General features: G+C 32.2%; 1 protein-coding gene across 4 annotated transcripts in view; it reads right to left on the bottom strand.

Moving 5' to 3' along the window:
* Nucleotides 1-20,384, bottom strand: part of spen (spen family transcriptional repressor split ends) — an 80,365-nt gene that overhangs the window by 33,492 nt on the left and 26,489 nt on the right. Inside the window, exon 2 of one of the 4 annotated variants that reach the window (XM_088190520.1) lies at nt 3,264-3,852. The exons of 2 other annotated variants lie outside the window; for them this stretch is intronic. In XM_088190520.1, coding sequence (XP_088046646.1) covers nt 3,264-3,265 — 2 coding nt within the window. In that variant the 5' untranslated portion in view covers nt 3,266-3,852. Of the gene's footprint in view, nt 1-3,263; nt 3,853-20,384 lie in introns of those variants that run through there. One more of the 4 variants, XM_088190519.1, reaches the window with a different exon arrangement.

The raw sequence follows: 20,384 nt of genomic DNA, 5'->3' as shown, positions 1-20,384 counted from the left end.
ATACGTTAGAATACATAGACACATATATTGGCGCGGCACTAATCCTAAACAATAATATAATTATTTTTTGTTCTTTCTTCTTTGTTGTTATTTACATGAAAATAAATTTAATATTTTATGAGTATCTTATCGAAATTTTTAAATTTGGAGTCGAACCTTGCGAAAAAGGAGTCGGAGTCGGGAAAAATTTCCAACAGCCCTGATTATGACACAAATAATAATAAAATACTTTTTTAAGCTATATTACCAAGACTATAAAAAAATAATGGTTTCGTTCTTATTGCGAAAGGTTCACCTCTTTTTGATACATACTAATCCCTATCATTATTATCAACGGAAAACTAAGGTTTCATCTCATTTTCCGTCTTATTTGAATCTACGCCTAATAACTGGCATCGTAATAAATTAACTACATAACACAAATATATACTTAAAACTACAATGTTTCAAATTCACAAATTTCCCATATCCTACTAGTCAAATATACGCAATTGAAACGTTACAACTTATGACGTTAAAAGATCTTGTGCCAAAAATCAGTGATGTAACACAAAAAAAGTGTTGCTTGTTTACCAGGCATAATTATTTTAAACTAAAAATACGAACACGTCAATCAATCAAAAGTTATTTAGTCATTTCTTGTTATTTTAAAATAGCACATACAAAATTGATTCCAGTTCAATTTGAAAGAAGAATAATGTTCTAATCCGACTAACTTAATTGGACTGAAAAACATTTTTTTTCTCGTAAACACAATAGCTTGCCAACTTGGACAAAAAATTATTGTATTTACTTTGTTTTATGCTTACGGAGAAATTAAAAAAACACTCATTGATAAAAGAAAAAGGAGAATACATTTCAGAAAAAATATACATTTTATTTTAATTGAATTAATATACAAATTAATTAAGATAGTCAAATATACAGCTAAAACGTAAGCTTGTAACCGCAAAATGCCAAATTATCTTGAAAAAAAAGTATTTACCAATTATTCTTCTAAATAAGAGTCAAACAGATAATTAAATATCTATTCCATAGTTATAAACTAAGGTAACTTAGGTTAGGTACATAAAATTATAAAACTAAACTATCTGTTTTAAAAAATATATTTTTTATCTTATATGAGTGTTTTGCTAACAAAATAAAAAAGCGAAACCACAATTAATTAACCCTTAAAATGTAACTTTAAAAATTGCCGATGAAAATACGTCACTATTATATTATTATATATAATTATAATTTCGATCGCTGATCACAGATTAGGTTTTCCTATTTTTTTATAATCTCACGGATGAATATCATAATTAATTCAAATGTTGAGTCTAAAGTACCCTATAATTATTGCAATCTGTAACCTACAGTGAAATCTCAGTATAGCGAAGCTCACGGAACTGAAGAAAAAATGGCATTGTATGTACTGAAAATTCGTTATTTGAATGTAAGGAAGATGATATTTTCATTTACCAAATTACTACAGCAACAAAATAGCCTCTTAAAAGATTGACAGATCGTTTTCTGTGCATTTTTAATACTGTAATGAACACAATAAAATTTGATAAGAAAATGTTTTACAAAATGTCGCTTCTTAACACATCCGGCACAAACCAAGTCTAGGACGAACTGAATTAATAGAAATATTGTGTCAGGTTGTAACGTCATTCTTAAATTTTGATCAAAATATTTCGTTATTCTGAGTTCAGTCTTCGATATAACAAAAATATTTTGTATGAAAGTTGTTCGAGGACAAATTAAAGATTCGTTATACTGGGAATTTCATTATTTCGATATTCGTTACAAAGAGATTTCACTGTATATGGTAGACGAGATTTGCGACGTTTATCAGTTAAAAGCAGGACGTGGGCGAAACTTTTTGTACTGTGATTTTGGAATCTGTTGACGTAAATATTTACTATTTATAGCATAAATCTATTTTATCACAGGCTACTGTTTTTTTATACTGAAGTAAAGTCAAATAGCACACATCTGGTTATAATCATATTATTTTTGTTATAAGAAAGTTTTGAATTCATCCGTAAATATTTCACTTCAAATTTGCGATTATTTTAAAAACTATTTATGTCAGCGAAATTGGACTATTAATTAGATTAAGCATTGATTTCATGAATAATTTGTTTTGGAAATTAATTGGATATTATATTTTTTATTGTTTTTTAATTAACTGCTAGCTTCGCGAGTAATCACGACAACGAACCGCATTCAAAATACTAAAAATCGAATGGTAAGATTTTACATAGCTGCATAAACTAAAAGAGGTAGCGCGCCATATGATTACACATAGTTATTATAGTTTATCTAACCATAGCGATCGAAACTATTAATCTTGCGACCTGCCCTTATCACCCTCATCATTATATAATAGTTAAAATGATTATTCGACAATAAATGTATTTCAAATCCATAGAAATAATTACATTCGATAAAAGTATGCCTAATGGAATATCTGATCTGGCAGTTAATAAAATATTTGGCCGTTATTTTCGTAGCAAATAGCACAATTATTTACCAAAAATATTTTCTTAGGAGCGCGATCGACCTAACTTAATTTTTACTCTATTATAAGTAAGCATGTGAACGCATAGCGCGAAAGATCTACCAGCAGAATTCAATTCAATACAAAGTTATAACAAGTAATAAATTACTTATAATATATTAAAATTTTCCACAAACATCGCGTTTCTACGTTTCATGGTCTTTGAAACCTGTCTTAGATATTATAAAATCATGTTGAACACAGTATTATAATTCCTTTTCATTTAAATAAAATCCCTCACTACATATTAATTAATTATATGTTTACGCGTGTTGAAAGCAGGAATGCGTTATGTAAATCTATTACAAAAAATGATAGTAAGGTTATCAAACTCAGTTTATTAAACTCTTGCCAACTTACTAACACGTGTAAATGGTACTTATATATATATACGCTGCCAGCTACTTGCACTTATTACTCCGATAGACATGATCATTGTGGATAACATTCACCATCGATTGAAAAAATAAGATGCCAGTAGCTAACAACGTATATGTATATTTATATGCTTAATTTAGTAGCAAATTTGTGATAAATATACTTTCATTATGAAAAGAGCCAAATCGAAATTTTGTGCTAAAATATAATAATATTCCAAAAATAAAATTTTGAATACGATACCAATACGAGCTTTCAGTTCAAAAATAAATTTTGCAGCTTTCTTTTGTATATACACAAACGCTTTAAAATAAATTTATATTTATTTACATACATTCTTACGCCATTTCCCGTTATTCGGAGTTAGCAGCGATCAGGAGTTTCCGCAAACTCCGGATCCAGACACCGTCCACCACTTTTATTGATCACAAACGGGGCGTTTACACTTTCAGCTCGCAACAACCATTTTTTCAACAAAATATTTCCTTCGTGATCACTTCACACAATTGATTCGCACACAAACAATACCGTGGCTCTCCATATGCACGATTTCGATTCGGAATCCTTTCGGATTTTTTAAACCACCAACCTCTCCACCACAACAACAACACGCCCAAACCAACAACAGTGTTTTTCGTTTTTTTTTTTTTTGCACTATCACAGTTTTTTTAACATCACATCGTTATTTTTATGCACTTGTCTTGTTTTTACATTCCACTCGGCACATTTATTTCACGTTTTAAAACTTCCATGAGCGTCTATCATCACTTTGGTCGTGAACTCCACATTTTTTAACCACTTCCACTCGCCGAGAGACGGACCTTCTCGAATCGGGCCATCGGAACATTTAAGCATGTTTCCCTTTCCGATAGGACGGCCGCCTCGTCCTCTGGCCCTCGTTGATCGAGCTGTGTGGTTGAGAGCTAATAAATCAATTAACATTTTAAATACACTTTAGAATATTGAAAACAGTAACCCAATACGTAGTGTTAAAGTGCTGGACAAAACAGTGTTAATTAACATACATTAAACTACCGTATCCTCCGAAAGATACGGTAGTTTATTTTCTCTTAAATATACGATAATCGTCACATGCTCTTAATACTAAATGTACACAACAGGAAAATAATTTGTTAGTACAAGCATATTAACAATCTGTTAGGACACGGTTAATTTGTCCGGACGAATTAAAACTAACAGCATTTACAACTGCAAAATAAAGAATCTTCAAGTAGTTCAAGTGGGTTAAAAATGTATTTTAACTCGGCGCGATTGAACCGCAATAACGATTTCCAATTAAATATTTTCAAAGGCGTTCGAGGGCCTCAATGGTAATAATTTATCACAAATAATTCTATTCGTATCAAAAATCGACCTTACACGTGCTTTATTATTCCAGTTTCCATTACTGACCAAGATTCGACACGTGACACGTTGAACGATTAAAACAGATAGATAAATAGATAGTATTTTATCATTTTTTTTGGTGCCAATGTTTGTAAGCAAATGTTATTATTTTATAATGTTATCTTTAATTTTACAACCTGCACGTAGCTGCATATTCACTGTGACTATGTGAAAATAGCAAATCAATAATGCATCTAACATTATGTAATACTTATTATGCAACTCTCCCGGGAGAATTTCTTGAATTGAACCAACAGGATAAATCCAATGCATAACTATATGTATGCATATTATAAATGCCAGCAATAGCGTAGTTGCTGAATGCTTTTGTTATGATGCAAGAGGACATATAATTCTATTCCCTGTTCGAGGATGAATTTTAATATAATTCCGCTGTATTTTCTTATAAAAAAACATACAAATTATTATAATACCACAACATCAAACAATCATAACTAAAAAGTCTGTTACAGTAGGTAATTGAGATTAATCTATACTTATAGATTAAAGAAAACAATAATTAAACAATATAGAATTTAATTAATCACATCTTAAATTTTATTATTGTTTGCATATTATTTTTTGTGATTGCAATATGTACATGTAACATAAAATATCGCACCAAAATTTTTTTTTGTCAATTTTTTAGATTTTCAGAAAGCTTTATGTAAAACACGTAGTATCGAACTAATTTACGAGAGTAATTACAGATATTGCAGATTTACAAACGAATTAGGCAAATATTTTCGAGAACAATTTAAATGAGCAATACATAAAATAATTGTTCCATCAAACGATTTATTTGTGCATTGCTGTTGGTCAGAATATTGAACACCGTATGCAATGAATCCTTTTAAAAAAAAAATTCGAACAATTCGTTTTATGAAACAAAGTATTTATTTATATGCACATATGAAATAATTCCCTGTTAAATAGCACCCAATACTTTTTATCAGACACCCTGAATTGCTATACACTGTGCAAAATAAAAGGGCCACTAGATTTAGTAACCTTCTTTGAATGACATTAGAACACCCGATATTTATCTGGTCGGCAAAATATAGAGAGAATATATCCCTTCGTTTTTTTTAGTAAATTATGCATTTTATTTTAGCAATTAATTTTTATTAAAATATAAATATTTTTTTATAAAGTTTTATTTGCGTTCGAGCTCTCCTCATTTAAACAATTATGCAGAGTTAAAAAGCTGCGATTATATAAAACTAGATTTCGATCCTTCACTGTCGTGAGATACCGCAACTAGCGGATTTTTTATATTTATTTAGTCTCAAACGCAGTGCAACTGTTAATAAAATAATAATAAAGAAAGTAAATTAAAAAATAGTGATTACGATTCATCTAAATATTTAGGAAGTAGGAAGGCATTATCAGAATTGTTCAAAGATCTCCGCTCATATTTTAAAATTTAAAAGTGTGCGCGGTTGTTAAGCATCTACGGAAGATATATAAAATATATAAAGATCGGAGTTGGGAAGACTGTCTTATGGAGCCATGAATCAAAATTGATCAAAAAACTTTTATCAAACACTGTCAGAAGGCCTAAAATATTTTTTTTTAAATCGTATCATTTATAAAAAAATCATTGAGGAATTATACAAAATAACTTTTGTGTGATCCAAATTCACTTTTACATTATGTAAATATTTTACGTATATACTTTATAAACGAAAAAACGTATAGTTTGTATATTACGTGTTTTGAAAATAAATTACTTTAAAACAACGCAATTGAGATGAACCATTAATTATTGCTTGTTTCCAACGTTATTATCCGCTTTTTATCCGCTCTTCGCACGTAAAGGGTTAAACGTATTACTGTTCGTGTCCAAGAACAGAGGTTAACCATTCATTATTCAGATACAAACCAATAGGAACATATAATTGTTATTTCATATATAACTTCATTGTGACTCACGCGAGATAGCTTTATCGGGTACATCAAGTGAATTACTACTCCACTAATAACAATTGAAAGGATTAAATGATGCTGTTGAATAATAAAAAACGCCAGTTCGTTTTTCGGAACCTGGAGAAGACAGTATTTTAGCAAGCTATTAATAATCATGTAAAAACATCGTTTGCTGTTTTATTTTTTTTTAGCAGTAATGGTGTTGGAAACAAAAAAAATTGATGAACAATATACTTTAGTTTTTCTGGTAACATCGTCAAAAAAACTACAATACTCCTATAAAGTATTTCAAATGAAAAATTATAAGTGATACGTTACAAAAACTATTTGAAAGTATGCTTGAAATAGTCAAGTGTGTATTACAGACAAATTGCAGACATATTCAATTTTTATGTTGTACAATATGTTTATGTAAACACACTGAATAATTAATAATATTTTTATTACTCTTTAAAAACATTGTTGTTTCAGGTGGCCCCTTTCTTTTGCACAGTAGTATGCAATATATTATTTAAAAAAAAAACAATAAAAACTACAAAATCTTATTATATTCCATATATTTTAGACTAATGAGTGTTTTACTAAGGATGCGATAAATTAAATATTGACTGATATTAATTTAATTTACGTATTACCTACTGATTTATTTTAATAAATTTACTATGCTTTACTATATATGTATAATTTTATATTAAAATATAAATTAACGTATTTTTTTAACAAAAGCATATTTAATTATAAAATTGCATTGCATAATCATAATACAACAAATACAACATAAAATAGTTTTAAAATTGAAAGAATACATTTAAAACGTGTTTTTTTTAAATACATTTAATACACAACAAACATACAAGCTCATTTGTGAAAGGTAGCGACTTTGAGCTTGCACGTTTGGTGCAGTCGACTACAACATATACTTATAATTAAAATACGTTCATTTCAATAAACGGTCAAAAATGTTATTTAGTTTTTATTCTATTCTCGGTTGATCGAGTTCACTTAATTAAGACACGGAATGTCGCGCAAGTGACAATAGTCACCTATTTCATTTTTAGCTTCAATAGAGCTCATTTTTTAATTTATACATATTCTATATTAAAACTTGTTTATACATATTATTTGATTGTATTAGATGTAATAATATGGAGAAAAAAAATATAAAAATGGTTAGTTCGGTTAAATTAGCGACGTCACTTTGCACGGGTCAAGATAAGATAAGACGAAAGTTTTAAAAGTATATGATACAGGTTAAAAACTTCCAACACAATTTTGTGAAATTATAGCAAAGTAACTATGTGAGTGAAAATAGTCACCTGCACGACCAACCGATGGTTAATAAAACCGAACCGATTTCTCCGAAAATGCTCATCGACTACGATTTTTGTATAAATACAATTTCTTTTAAAAGAGTTTTTTTGTTAAAACTATTCTATCTTTGGTTTCTATCAAATCTAGTATTTCGCATACGAATTATAGAAGTGCTACTTATTACTCTTTATCATAGTGAGTCAAGATTCACATAATTTTTATAAAATAGCAACAGTATCCCAGCCATATTTGCATTACTATTATTATTTTTTATAAAAACTTTTTAAGTACATACATATATTTTTATATATATAGATAGACTATCACTTAAATTGAGGGACGTCCTGTTCATAAAACAAACACCAAATTCATCATTTGCAAACAATATCCGCACTGAAACCCACATACATCGCAGTTCAAACATCCATTTCGTTTACCGTTAACACTGTCATAAGACGAGAACAATATATATATGCACACACACAGGTTCGTGTGTACCTATCTATCGTGCATATAGCTAGCGATATAGCGACAGTAGGTGCTTTCGCCTACGTCACGCCGAGTAACGTGTCGCCCCACTCTGTCTCGCTCACTCGAACCGTCTCGCCGCGAAAGCGAACGAGACAGTGGGACGGACACGTCACGCAGTGACGTCACACACAACTCACGGGGCGAGGAGAAAAGAGGAACAAGTGTACGGAGAGCGACGAGAATTTTATGGCTTCTCGTCGTCTCTTGCGGCGCCATTTTATTTTTAACGGAACGCTGCCAGCGCGCAGAGCGAGTGGCACCCGACGCTCGGTCGCCGCTGAGCGAACGAGTTCGAGAACGAAGCGGAAAATGAAAAAAAAAACTTATGCGGAAAAAATGATATAAAATAAAATGAGAACGAAGCGCGCATGCGCGCCGAGGCCGGGCAGACATCGGGCCACGAAAAACAAACAAGGAGAAAGACGGCCATTGATTCGCGCACTTTTGCCACTCGTCTCCGGCAGTAATAAAAATGAGAATCTGCAGGATATTTAGATAACAAACAGTTACTACTAGGACGACAAACGAATCGAACAACCTATAACAAATACGAGTATACATTAATACAATTATATTATAATTGATCAAATATGTATTTGTCATAAGAAGAACCTTACTTCAAAGTTAAACTCCTCCACATATCATATAACCAAAATTCGAATGACGCAAGACGTACGTAATATTGCGTCATATCAGCAATTATTATTGTATTGTACTGTATTCTGTGTACACACTACTACTATTAGGTTTCATCGAACATATGTTTACAATTTTTAAAATGAGTAAAAAAAACAATAATGAAATTTACAGAAAATAAAGAATATCAAAATGCGATTTGTTTAATAAATCTGAACACAAACAATAAGCTGAGAAGTGGTGCCAATATTTTGATTTGAAGACTTTTGCCTAAATTTAATTGCTTTTCGATAACAAACTTTGATTTAGTTGCTATGTATCCATCAAAATGTTTAAATGACGTCGTCGAAAGCATAATTGGGAAGTATAAAATTTAAAATAATATAGACAGGACTAGCTGCGGCAAGAGCAAAAACGAGTGATGCCAGCTAATTAACCAAAGAGTGTCAAGTAACGTGGAAAAATCCCAGCATATAAAAGTCATTGTTGATGTTATCTCTATGAACTTTTTTTCTTATTATGCAGTGTATTTTTATTAAATCAAATTTCCTGGTTACAAATCAACAGAAATGATTATAGCGTGCTTTGGCAAATATATTTTTATATTAAATACTTCGATTCATACAACAGAGAACGGTTTTCAATTATTCTTAGTTTTCAACTATTCGAATATTGATTAAAAAATTAATGAAATATTCGAATATTTTTTAACTTATTGAATTATACAAAATATAGATAATACAATGCTGTGAGAATTAATCAGTGAGGGCGTCAAAAGAAAAATGCTAAATTTATTATTACATATTTTTTGATCAGGGACGTCATTCCATCTTTTCAAATCACTAAAATTAAGATCAGTTGCCATTGAATTAATTCAGAAAAAGTAATATAAAAATTGAAATACCTAACTGTATCAATTTTATTGTTTATACAATAGCTAATTATGTTGGGAACGAATTTAATATACATAAAGATAGGATCCGTATCGGCGTTTGTTTTGTGCAAATTTGATATAAATTAAATAACTAGAAATAAACAAACCCAATTGAATTATTGAACTGATTGAAATAAAATATTCGCGTCTTAAAACAACAAATACACACCTGTTTTTGAGATAAGCGTTAATCGATAATAAATGGTGTGCCTTTTCAACATTTTGTTTCGTTCAACGAACGCATTCTGCGAATTTCGGTCATAATAGACACGCCGATAAACATAATATTCTCAATGTTTTTCAAAGCCGAAAGTTTTTTTATTTTTATTGAGAATAAGCGTCTCATTGTCTCTCATTTTAAACAAAATAAAGGAGCAAAGACCATGGGGATTTTGGAGCGGCACTAGTCACTCGGGTATATTGAGAGAAAAAACGAACTATACAAATTGTTTTTTTTTAATTCTATTCGAGATAATACAAACGAATATTTTACAAATATTCATCTAGTTTAAAATCAGGCGAATAATTGGAATATTTGATTAAGAACCCTAATTGGAACTGAACCAGATCTGTGAAGCACAATATTTTTATTGCGAATAAATAAAACTCGAGAAGGTCGTAAGAAGATATAAGGAACGAGCCAAAATAATTGCATAAAACATTTATGATGTGTGCTTGCCTCATTCTCTACAAAGTAAAGTGTCCACATGCAATCGTGAAAACGTCTTTAAACAATAAACATAAAAATAATTGATCAAAATATGGTTCAGTCATAAGTTGAGTGCGGTCTAATTTGATAGTAAAAATTCAAAGTTTAAATGTTAAGGTCTGGGAGGAAGAATTGATCGGACGAACGAATGCTAAATGAGTAGACTTTGTATTAAACCCTGACTTCACTCACTCTTTCACTCTCTCCGAATGCAAGAGTCTGTTTCTATATTTCCTTCTGTTTCTATATTTAACATGTGACGATCTTTAAAGGATTACACGAGACAATAGTACCTAATTGTTCTCGGTATCAAGTAGCGAAATTACATAATCAATTCATTGTATCGATCACACGGATCCCTTGTTTACACTGATTACTTCTCTATAAACAAACGTTCATATAACTCAATTCCTGCGATTAGCAAAATACCTCTCAATCATATTAAATAACATACATCTAAGAATACATTAAGACTATAAAAAATAAAAACGGAAATTCGATTTCTCAACATTATCTACAACCAGGTTTCAAATTGCGTCTCATTTCGATTAAATTAATCTGTACACTCATAAAATTAGGGGTAAAAACACCCTATAAGCACAGGAGGGTTTGATACATGGTTTTAAGAGCGACCATTGTTGGAGATTCGCTTACATTCGCTGACATTTACTAACTTTTAAGGCAACCCTGATTTAATATGAAGGTATTCTGAAAGGTAGGCCAACAATACCACTCATGGGTTATTAAAACTGTAGCGTTTTGGTTATTGATCCAAAAAGTTTCAACGAATATGTGGGATAGGAATGTCTGGTTCCGTGCCACTCGAATAAGAATTCTTCTTGCCATCGCTTTGTGTTTAAGAATCGTGAATTCATTAATTGCACAATAAAGAGCAACGAACGGTAAATATTTTCGATCGCGAAGGCGAGGAACTTTTGCAACGAGCGGCGTCACGCATCAGCTAGTACCGACGCTAACACAAATACAACAGAATGCAGGGACAATATTTCAGCATTTTCCATGGAGGGGGGGGGGGGGGGTGGCGGCAAAAGTTGGGCAGTCGGTGGTCGTTTTTTTATATTTCGATTTTATTAAAATTCATAGTATTTCATTCAATGACATGCATTCTTCTGGCCAAAATTCAATGGGGGGTAAATGCCTCTACTTGCCCCCTCCAAATGATGTATCTGTATAGAATTCACGTCAAAAGCTGTCGCGCAGTGGAAACGCTCGGTTATCTAGCGTTCATATTAAGTCTTTCTATAGCAATATTACGACTTACAATAAGTGAAAATCGAATGAAGTACACCTAAACAGAATTTTGACCAATAGGAGAGCGCAAAAAACAATTGTCCCTTCTCAGAAGTCAACAATCCACGTCAAACGCAGTAAAATCGTGTCGGCACCGTCGCAGTGGGAACGCTCGTGCTGAGAGTTCCTACTACTCCTATTGACTAAAGTTCGGTTTGAATATACTTTGACCAAGACAGAAGTCTGTAGTAATAAGGATAGATATCATATTTTTAAAACATATTGTAATATCCAAGTGCAGACAGACTATGGAGTAATATGGAGATGCGACATCATCTTTACCTCTTCAGCTTATCTTCCCCTGAGAGATAATTTGGCTTAGTTGTATTTGGACATAATGCAAGTTTGAAAACTGTAGTTAGTTTTAGAACTTTCGTTAGATCATGTTTGGGTTGGCGTAACTCTCGAATTGAGTTTCAAAATTAGCTATATTAGCCAAATAAAAAAAATAAGACATTTTAAAGCAGCATATAATTTTACTATCGCAGTAAAATTATATTTTCGCTAGAAGAAATATATATTTACTGGTAAAAATGTATTTGGACTAGTGAAAATATTACTTCACCGATAAAAGTATGTAAATGTATACTTTACTACGTATGGAAATGTTGAAATCGTATAATTTTACTAGAGAATGCCAGATAAATTATATTTTCTCTGGAAAAAATATATATTTATCGATGAAAATGTATTCTAATATGATTTTTTTAAATTTTCTTTGAGGGATTATCTGAAAATTTTTGGTTTAGAATCAGGGACGTCATTTAAGCGTTTTACATGGAGGGGGGGAGTTGATTCGATTTCATTAAACGGCATGCATTTTTCTGGCCAAATCTCCCCAATCGCGAATACCGTCCCTGACAGAATGTTTTGGAACATGCAGTATTTCGGCTTGTCAAACAAAGGAGTTATTCTTCAACAGGATACGTTCGCCCTCGCGGCCCAAAAACAACGCACAAAACGCTTCAGATGCTAAATTCAGAGAGACGCATCCTCATCTGACTTTCGCTGCGACATGACAAAACGTCTGGGCTGACAACGCTGATGAGTCAGCCCTAATGTGGCTACCGACTAAAATTAACTGATAAAATTTGTATGTCGGCTTACCGTGACTAATTATTAAAACAAATCTAACTTTTATTATATGTGCACGTATAATTACCACTGTTTTATTCTAAATTACCTTAGGTATAGAATCAAGCTATTTTCCCGAATCTTTTTTGAGTGATATTTAAATTCTGAGTGAGCAAACAACCTCACAACAAATAATTGTACGCGTATATAAATATATGCGGTAAAACTAAAACGAGCCTTTTAACCGTTGTATGATTAGTAAATAATATAAGCCAAATAAACAAATAAGTACAATACTCATTAATTGGTACAGTAGTGAAATTATAATGATTGGAACAATCATATAAGATTGTGAAAATAATTCCAAACAGTAACTACGAAAAACAATAGTCTATTTAAATTTTTAGCTTTAATAAAAAAAATAAGGATTGACAAATCAAATCAATACACTTCTTATGACAAAGAAAATATTAGATTTGCGGCGCATTTTTAATAATTGAAAGTACTATATTTCACAAAAAAGTATTGGTTGAGAAGAGTCATATAACCGGAAGGCAATGTTTAACACCCGGTTTAGAAGATTTTCTGTATTTTATTTATTTATACTAATTTAGAATATTTTCGTGTATGATGCTGGGAATTACGAGCGGATACATTGAAAAAGTATTGATAGTTTAAAAATATATTAAATTTGTACAAAATTTTTTTATTCAAAATTATTATTTATCACCCTAAAAATCTTAATATATAATTATTTGGCAAGAATTTTATCATATAATAAAATTTTAATTTTACATATTTATGTATTATAAAGTATTTAAAATACTTATAATACATAAATAATATTAATCAAACGTGCCGTGGCAAGTTTGTTTAAATTGAAAACGATAACGATAAACGATTTTGGTCATCAAGCTAGAATAACAAAATAATCGAGATAAAAAAACAGAAGATATTATGCAGAAACACTCATGTTTACTCATGAATAGCCACGTGGATTTTAGAAAGCAGACGAATCAACTGTCATCAATTACCACAACAAAAATCAAGTAACGTCTAGAAAAAATACTCATGGCTTCGCATTGAATAAGACAACTTTAATATACAAATGGGCACGTTATAAGTTAAGCTTTCACTAAGGTATGTATACGGAATCGAAGTTAAATATCAATACGATTGATCCTACATTTGCAATCATTCACGAACTCGTTTGACGAAGTAATTCATGAATTAAAGAAACGTAATAGACATCTAGCTCGACATTATCACTTGCATTTTTATTGTATATATATTGTAATAAATTATGTGTTAAATAAACGAGAGATAATTCCTAAGAAATATACTTTTTACGTATTTTTTTTCGAAATATCTATAATATTTATTTTTTAAATTGAAAATAGATATGTAACAAAAAAAATGTACTGTTGATACTCTTCCACTCTCACATTTCTAGTCCTTAGATTGCACAAGCTTCAAACGGACGATGCATCAACAAACGGTACGAGCGTTCCGCCATATTTATGTATGTCGTGTTTGTACGCGGACAAATTAAATAATTCGCGCTGCTAGTAACGGCGACCCGACACGGACCGAGAAACTTTTGCAAATTTGAGCACACGCAGCACATTCGAGTTTAGGGGGAAAAGGTCCGCAGGGACCAATACGCAGGCGGGTTTGGCAGCGGTAGCGGTCCCTACCTACCTACTGCGGGTTTTACATACATGCATACACATAAACCCGCAACGCTTGGAATATTTTTATTGAAATCGAGAGAGGCGCAACAACAATCGGCGCAGATAACCTCGCCTATATCGCCACAAAAATAAATCATAAAAAACACGTCCGTCCAACTCTATTGTGCTCCGAACAAAACGAAGATAACCGGTGTAATAAATAAAATCATTATCGGATGCAGACGACGCGACGTTTATGGAGAACGTTAAACTTTTACGTCGGATTGCGGTAGTACTGTTATTGTCGAATTAAAGTGTGGTAAATAAATGAATATATATATATTATAATCTATATGCAGCAAGAACAGTTCGAGTTATAATTAATAATACGAGGGCTGCATAAAATAATTTAATTCTAAAATAAGCAGCAATATTATTTTTGTAAAGAATAGAGCGCCGAGCGGCAACGTCGGACGTTCAACAATAACATCTATGTGTGTCCCGCTTTTACTCGGTGGTGTAACAGAAACAGTCAATAACGCGAGCGAGCGAGATGGGGCTATACGGCGCGCAGTGGGGGTAAGCTCAACGGTGCCATGGCAGCGCAGTTCAGTCGCGACGTGTCCGTCGTGGGGTACAGTCGTGTGAGCTGCGCTCGTAGAACAAAAATTAAAAAAAAATCAAAATCTACCCGCCCCACCCCACATACATAAATCGTCTTATTGCGACGGTTACACACATAAACCAAATCGTATTTTAAACGCATCGCAAGAAGCGAGAGTTACGTGCCAGTAGAATCTACACGATTCTAGAACGTTCGATGGAACGAAAGACTGGTTTTTCAAACAATTCGATATTTATAACACTGAAAGGAAGGCGAATATAAATATACGTTGGCGAGCGCAGAGTGAAAACGGCTATAGCAATACGAAAATCGATAACATTCCGAATGTGCTCAATGTATATACAATATAGTACGAACGGCTATGTCGGCTCAAATTGGAAAGGGACGATGGATTTCGCATGACGCCATACTGCACTATCGCTGAAACTTCTAATATGCCGATATAAAAAAATATTTACTTTAAAATAAAGGTATATATGTGGGAATCGTAGTTTATTAGGAAATAGCTTCATCGACACATGCTATGACTATTATTAGTTTGAATAGATTGATGCGAGCGAGTGACGCAAAAATGCGTCAATTGGAGCAGAGCCAAATTTGTTAATGACGTAAATTGGAAACACCCGTTGTTGAATATTTATTAAAAATAACTCGACAGAAGAATGTTAAAACGATTTCAAATGCAAGTTTGGTCGTATTTAATTATTATTAACTAAATAAAATTATATATTTTATTTGAATAGAGATTACAACCAGTGGTCACGTACACAACATTTGCAATATTTGTATTGCGGTGGTGATGAGACTAATATAGCGCAACTGAGAGCTATTAAAAGATGAAAACAATCCACAATTACGTCATCGATTCATTTATAATTACCATTAGCAAGCAAACGTGAAATAATTGAACGAATTTGTACAATAACTAATTTACAAGACATGACTCACATATTGAGCATTTAATCATTTCATATATTGCAATATAAAAGCAAGAAAATGTAGTTACAATCAAATCGACAGAAGCACGTCGATTTTAGATTTGCCCCGCAGAGCATCAAATACGTATAAAAATAATAATATTTCGAATACTAATAAATAACATATATTAGGAACGTGTGAAGAAATTTTATATGCAACGAATATTAGGAAAGTAAGTCACAAGCAGCGCAGCGCGAAATTTTAATTTAAAAATGGCCGTGTAAAAATACTTTTTGCGATCATTCTAAAGAATTCTATTGGCAATGTATCATTTTTTAATGGAAATAAAAAATATTAATCCGCATCAAAATGCCACAAGAGTTGTAAAAAATAAAATAGCTATAACTGCACAAATTAGGATACGATTAATGCATAAATAGTGGGGGTCGAATTAACTTACATAAAAATTAGGTTACGTAAAGGTTTCTAGTTCACGCTAATTATTTAAATAGTATTGTAAAACACGCGATATAAGGTTTGAAAATCAATATGTGCATCAAAAACGTTATATTATACACATATTTATATATACGTATGAAAGAATATTAGCATAACGGCATTTACGTTAGATTTATCTATAACAAAACAGTCTCACGGAACGTTAATGAATTCAGTTATTAAATTTGAATGCGCTCGTTAATCAAAAACAGCAGTTTCGAGTAACTGTATAAAATTTATGAACTTTTAAAATACAATCAGTCAATGTGCGCACACATACGGCAGAGACATAAATAATTTTATTGCTAGCGTTCGCGAGACTCGGCCGCGGTGACCCCGACTTTAATCGCACCCGGTGCGCAAAGTCAATAATTCCGAGCGAGCTAATGCGTCTTCTGGTGCACGATTCGTCGAGCGAAGAGAGGCTGGACAGAAACACGTCTTGGGCAATCTCATCACAAGGCAGCACAGCACGGTGTATATGTGTGTGTGTGTGCTTTGGAATTATCGAATTGAACCGTAATCGTCGAGACGTACGTGTGGGCGGTGCGTTGTGAATTGACCCGGCAATTTGACTCGTCGAGTCAAATTGCACATGTAAAACTCGCGTTGTCATGTGACATGGAAAGTCGAGACACGTGCATCTAAATAATTCCTGCAAGTGGATAATGTTCGCTTTTGAATGGACTAAAGCAGTTTATCCTACGACTACCCCACGGCAACTAGATATGTGCAATTGAATAGTGCAAAATTGCATCGTATAATCAACTACATATAACTGTATAATAATTATTAAAACTAATATATTAGATACACGCAGTTTAAGAAACAATCGATCGCGCTAGCTTTGACGCAATGTGTTTTCATAAGCGTTTAGGGTTATATATGTATATAATCCTACTTATGTATGTATATAACCCTACACGGTACTTAGTTTTGGGAGATGGAAGAGTTTGCTTATCGTACGTTTTCTCTCTCATCTCTTGCGTTTATTGTGCGATCTGTGTCGGCTGAGATAAGATCTAGACTAAGCTCAAAATTATGAACTCCCAATATCAGAGGTCGAAACGCTGACAAGAGAGACGAGAAAGAATAGGCGCGATATGCAAGTCCTCCCATCTCCCACAACTATACACAATGACATATATAATATATTAATGTATAAAAATTTTGATAAATTCAATACCTTTTTTTAAGTTTTGATATTGAGAAAGAAGAGAGTAAAATATTATAGCGTCTAGTGAACACGCCACTATTATAATATGGTCCCTACGTAAGCTAGCGTAACTGACTAAAAAGCAAGTTGCAATGTGCATTTCAATACACGTATAATTATTATAATGCATCTGGGTAGAAACACAATATTATATACTACATAGGCGAGAGATGATAAATAAATACTTGATTTAGATTATTTACCTAGTAAAACCATGTATGAAATATTATTATACGCAAAAGTAACTTATTTTATGAACAAGTACTGCAAATGCACACACCATAGGGGAAGTATATAGTCGCAGTGGCGTAACTGCATTTTCAAGACACCCATACCATTTTCTAAAAACAGTTAACACTATCTTTACTTACAAGCCTTTTTAGCATTACAATAACTTTTGTGTACGCAGACGGAACAAAGAAGCTAGCTACCGCATCAATGTTTCAAGGGTCAAACATCCATTCGGATACCTCAGAATAATATAAAACAACGGATTCTAGCGCGATAACTGAGTAAAACGGACCCACATCCGTCACACGAACAACAGCAATATGTATTGTTCGCCGGTGTACCGGAAAAGGTTAAGGCCGCTCACCTTTCGGTCGCTTTTTAAAAATTTAGTACGCACGGCTAAAATTACAATGGAATTGAAAATAAATCTATATCCAGATTACTGAACCAGACACGTGTAAGATCTTAGCGTTTTGGAAACATTTCACGAACGTACGTGTCTACGAGCAGAGAGGTAAACGAAACCGATGTGGCAAAAGGACAGGTTGAATTACTACCTGTTTTCAATCTTTTGTTCACTCCCAGGTATATCTTTTTAGCGTTGAATAACTTGACCGAACAGGTAAAATTTGCAATAGATTTCTGTAGAATAAATAGGTAAGACTTTTACCTGCTGATATTACTAAACCAAAGTGCGTCAAGAGAGTGAATAAAAAAATATCTTACAGTCATAAATTCACCCGATGGCAGTCGCGACAAAGAAACAATAGATTTATCGTGTTTTCTTTCTGAGAAAATCGAGCTATTTTAGATTTAGAAACTCAAACTTATACCTTTTCGAGACATTGAGAATCACCTCGAGTTGCAGCAACTTTTGATTTTGAGTTGGGTTTGACGTAGAATCGATATTGATAGCTTTTGGTTTACAAATGTTTCTCAAAATACTTGAATACCATATATGATAACGATAAAGATAATGACATTTCTTCAGTCATCAGTCTCTGAAAATATACGTACAAATACATATATTTACATAAAATTTCTATCAAAAAAGTAAATCTCTAAAAAAATATGCTATTCAAAATAAATAATTTCCAACAAAATTCATAAAGATGTAACCATTAACTCGCTCACTGCTCTGCTTATTAGTATATCTTTATAAAAAGCCGTTCATTTAATCTAAGCATATAACACTATTTTCAATATTAAAACAATTTTCTTAGACACATATCCGGTTGTTCCATTAATATTTGCTTTTTTTCCCCTTACATTTATAAAAAAAATATAAATAAACGGTAATTTCACTATTATTTCGGTTTTGCGGTCCAATTAATTTAAGACAAAAATTAAACTTCTTACATTTATATATTTAATTTATTTAGGGTAAACCCTGTACCCGTTCCAGATGTTGGGACCACTACCAGAAAAAAACCACCACCCAAGAATGCAACGACAAAAAAGAAACGTTTCGCTCCTTATAAATAGTATTTAGTTAATTGTTCACAATCGTAATTTACACAATATCAATGGTACTAAACATATTTTTAAACGCACAGAATTTATTGTTTTTTTATTACTTACATATTTATATACTTGATGTTTGTTTATAATTGTCTACACTACGCTATTCCGTCCTTAATCAAATAATTTAAAATGGCTTCAGAAAATATATTGGACATGACATAGATGACTTTGGATTGCAATGGTAAAACCATTTTGTGCATTACATACATGCCTTTGGACTTCTTAATGTTAAATTTAGAATGTGATTTTAAAAATTTCGTTTCGGGAATTTTTACTTCGAATATATGGCGGGTTGTTAGTGAGGATATTAGGACTGCCATCAAAGCAGGTCTGAGATTAATGATACAAAAGTTCAATATTTTGTATATTCAGACATTTAAAAAATCAGGAAATGTGTTAATTTACAGAATATGGGTATCTCATGAATTATTCAAGGAAAACTTCGAGCAGCGAATCTCAATATTATTTTAAAACAGAATGTTCGAATTGTTACTGAAGATAAGAAGCGGACCATTTTCTTGAACACGCGACGTAAAAGGCAGTGGTTGGATGCTAATCAACTTCAATTACAACCCCGAAAACAGGATTACGCCCCAATAAGACAATGTTATGGATTTGACGGGATATGAAGGGCATAATTCATTATGAGTTTTTAGATTACATGCAGACAATTACGACATACGCAGCGTGCTCAGCTAATTCGTTTAAAAGCGACTCGGGCCGCAAAAAACCTTCATTGAATTAATGGAGGGTAATTTTACACCAAGACAGCGCTCGTCCTCGTGTATCGAAGAAGACGATAGAAAAAAATCAATGGATTTTTCTTGAGAGCTCCATTCTCACCCACCGCATTCTTCAGACATTGCAATCGTTTTTAGCTGAGAAAATATATTTTACAAAAACTTCCAAAATGACATTATTTTTCGAA

The sequence above is a fragment of the Plectrocnemia conspersa genome, unplaced genomic scaffold, assembly GCF_051122295.1.
Source record: "Plectrocnemia conspersa isolate PC_06_02 unplaced genomic scaffold, ASM5112229v1 ptg000008l, whole genome shotgun sequence".
Taxonomy (NCBI): domain Eukaryota; kingdom Metazoa; phylum Arthropoda; class Insecta; order Trichoptera; family Polycentropodidae; genus Plectrocnemia; species Plectrocnemia conspersa.
This window is presented reverse-complemented; position numbering and strand designations above follow the sequence as displayed.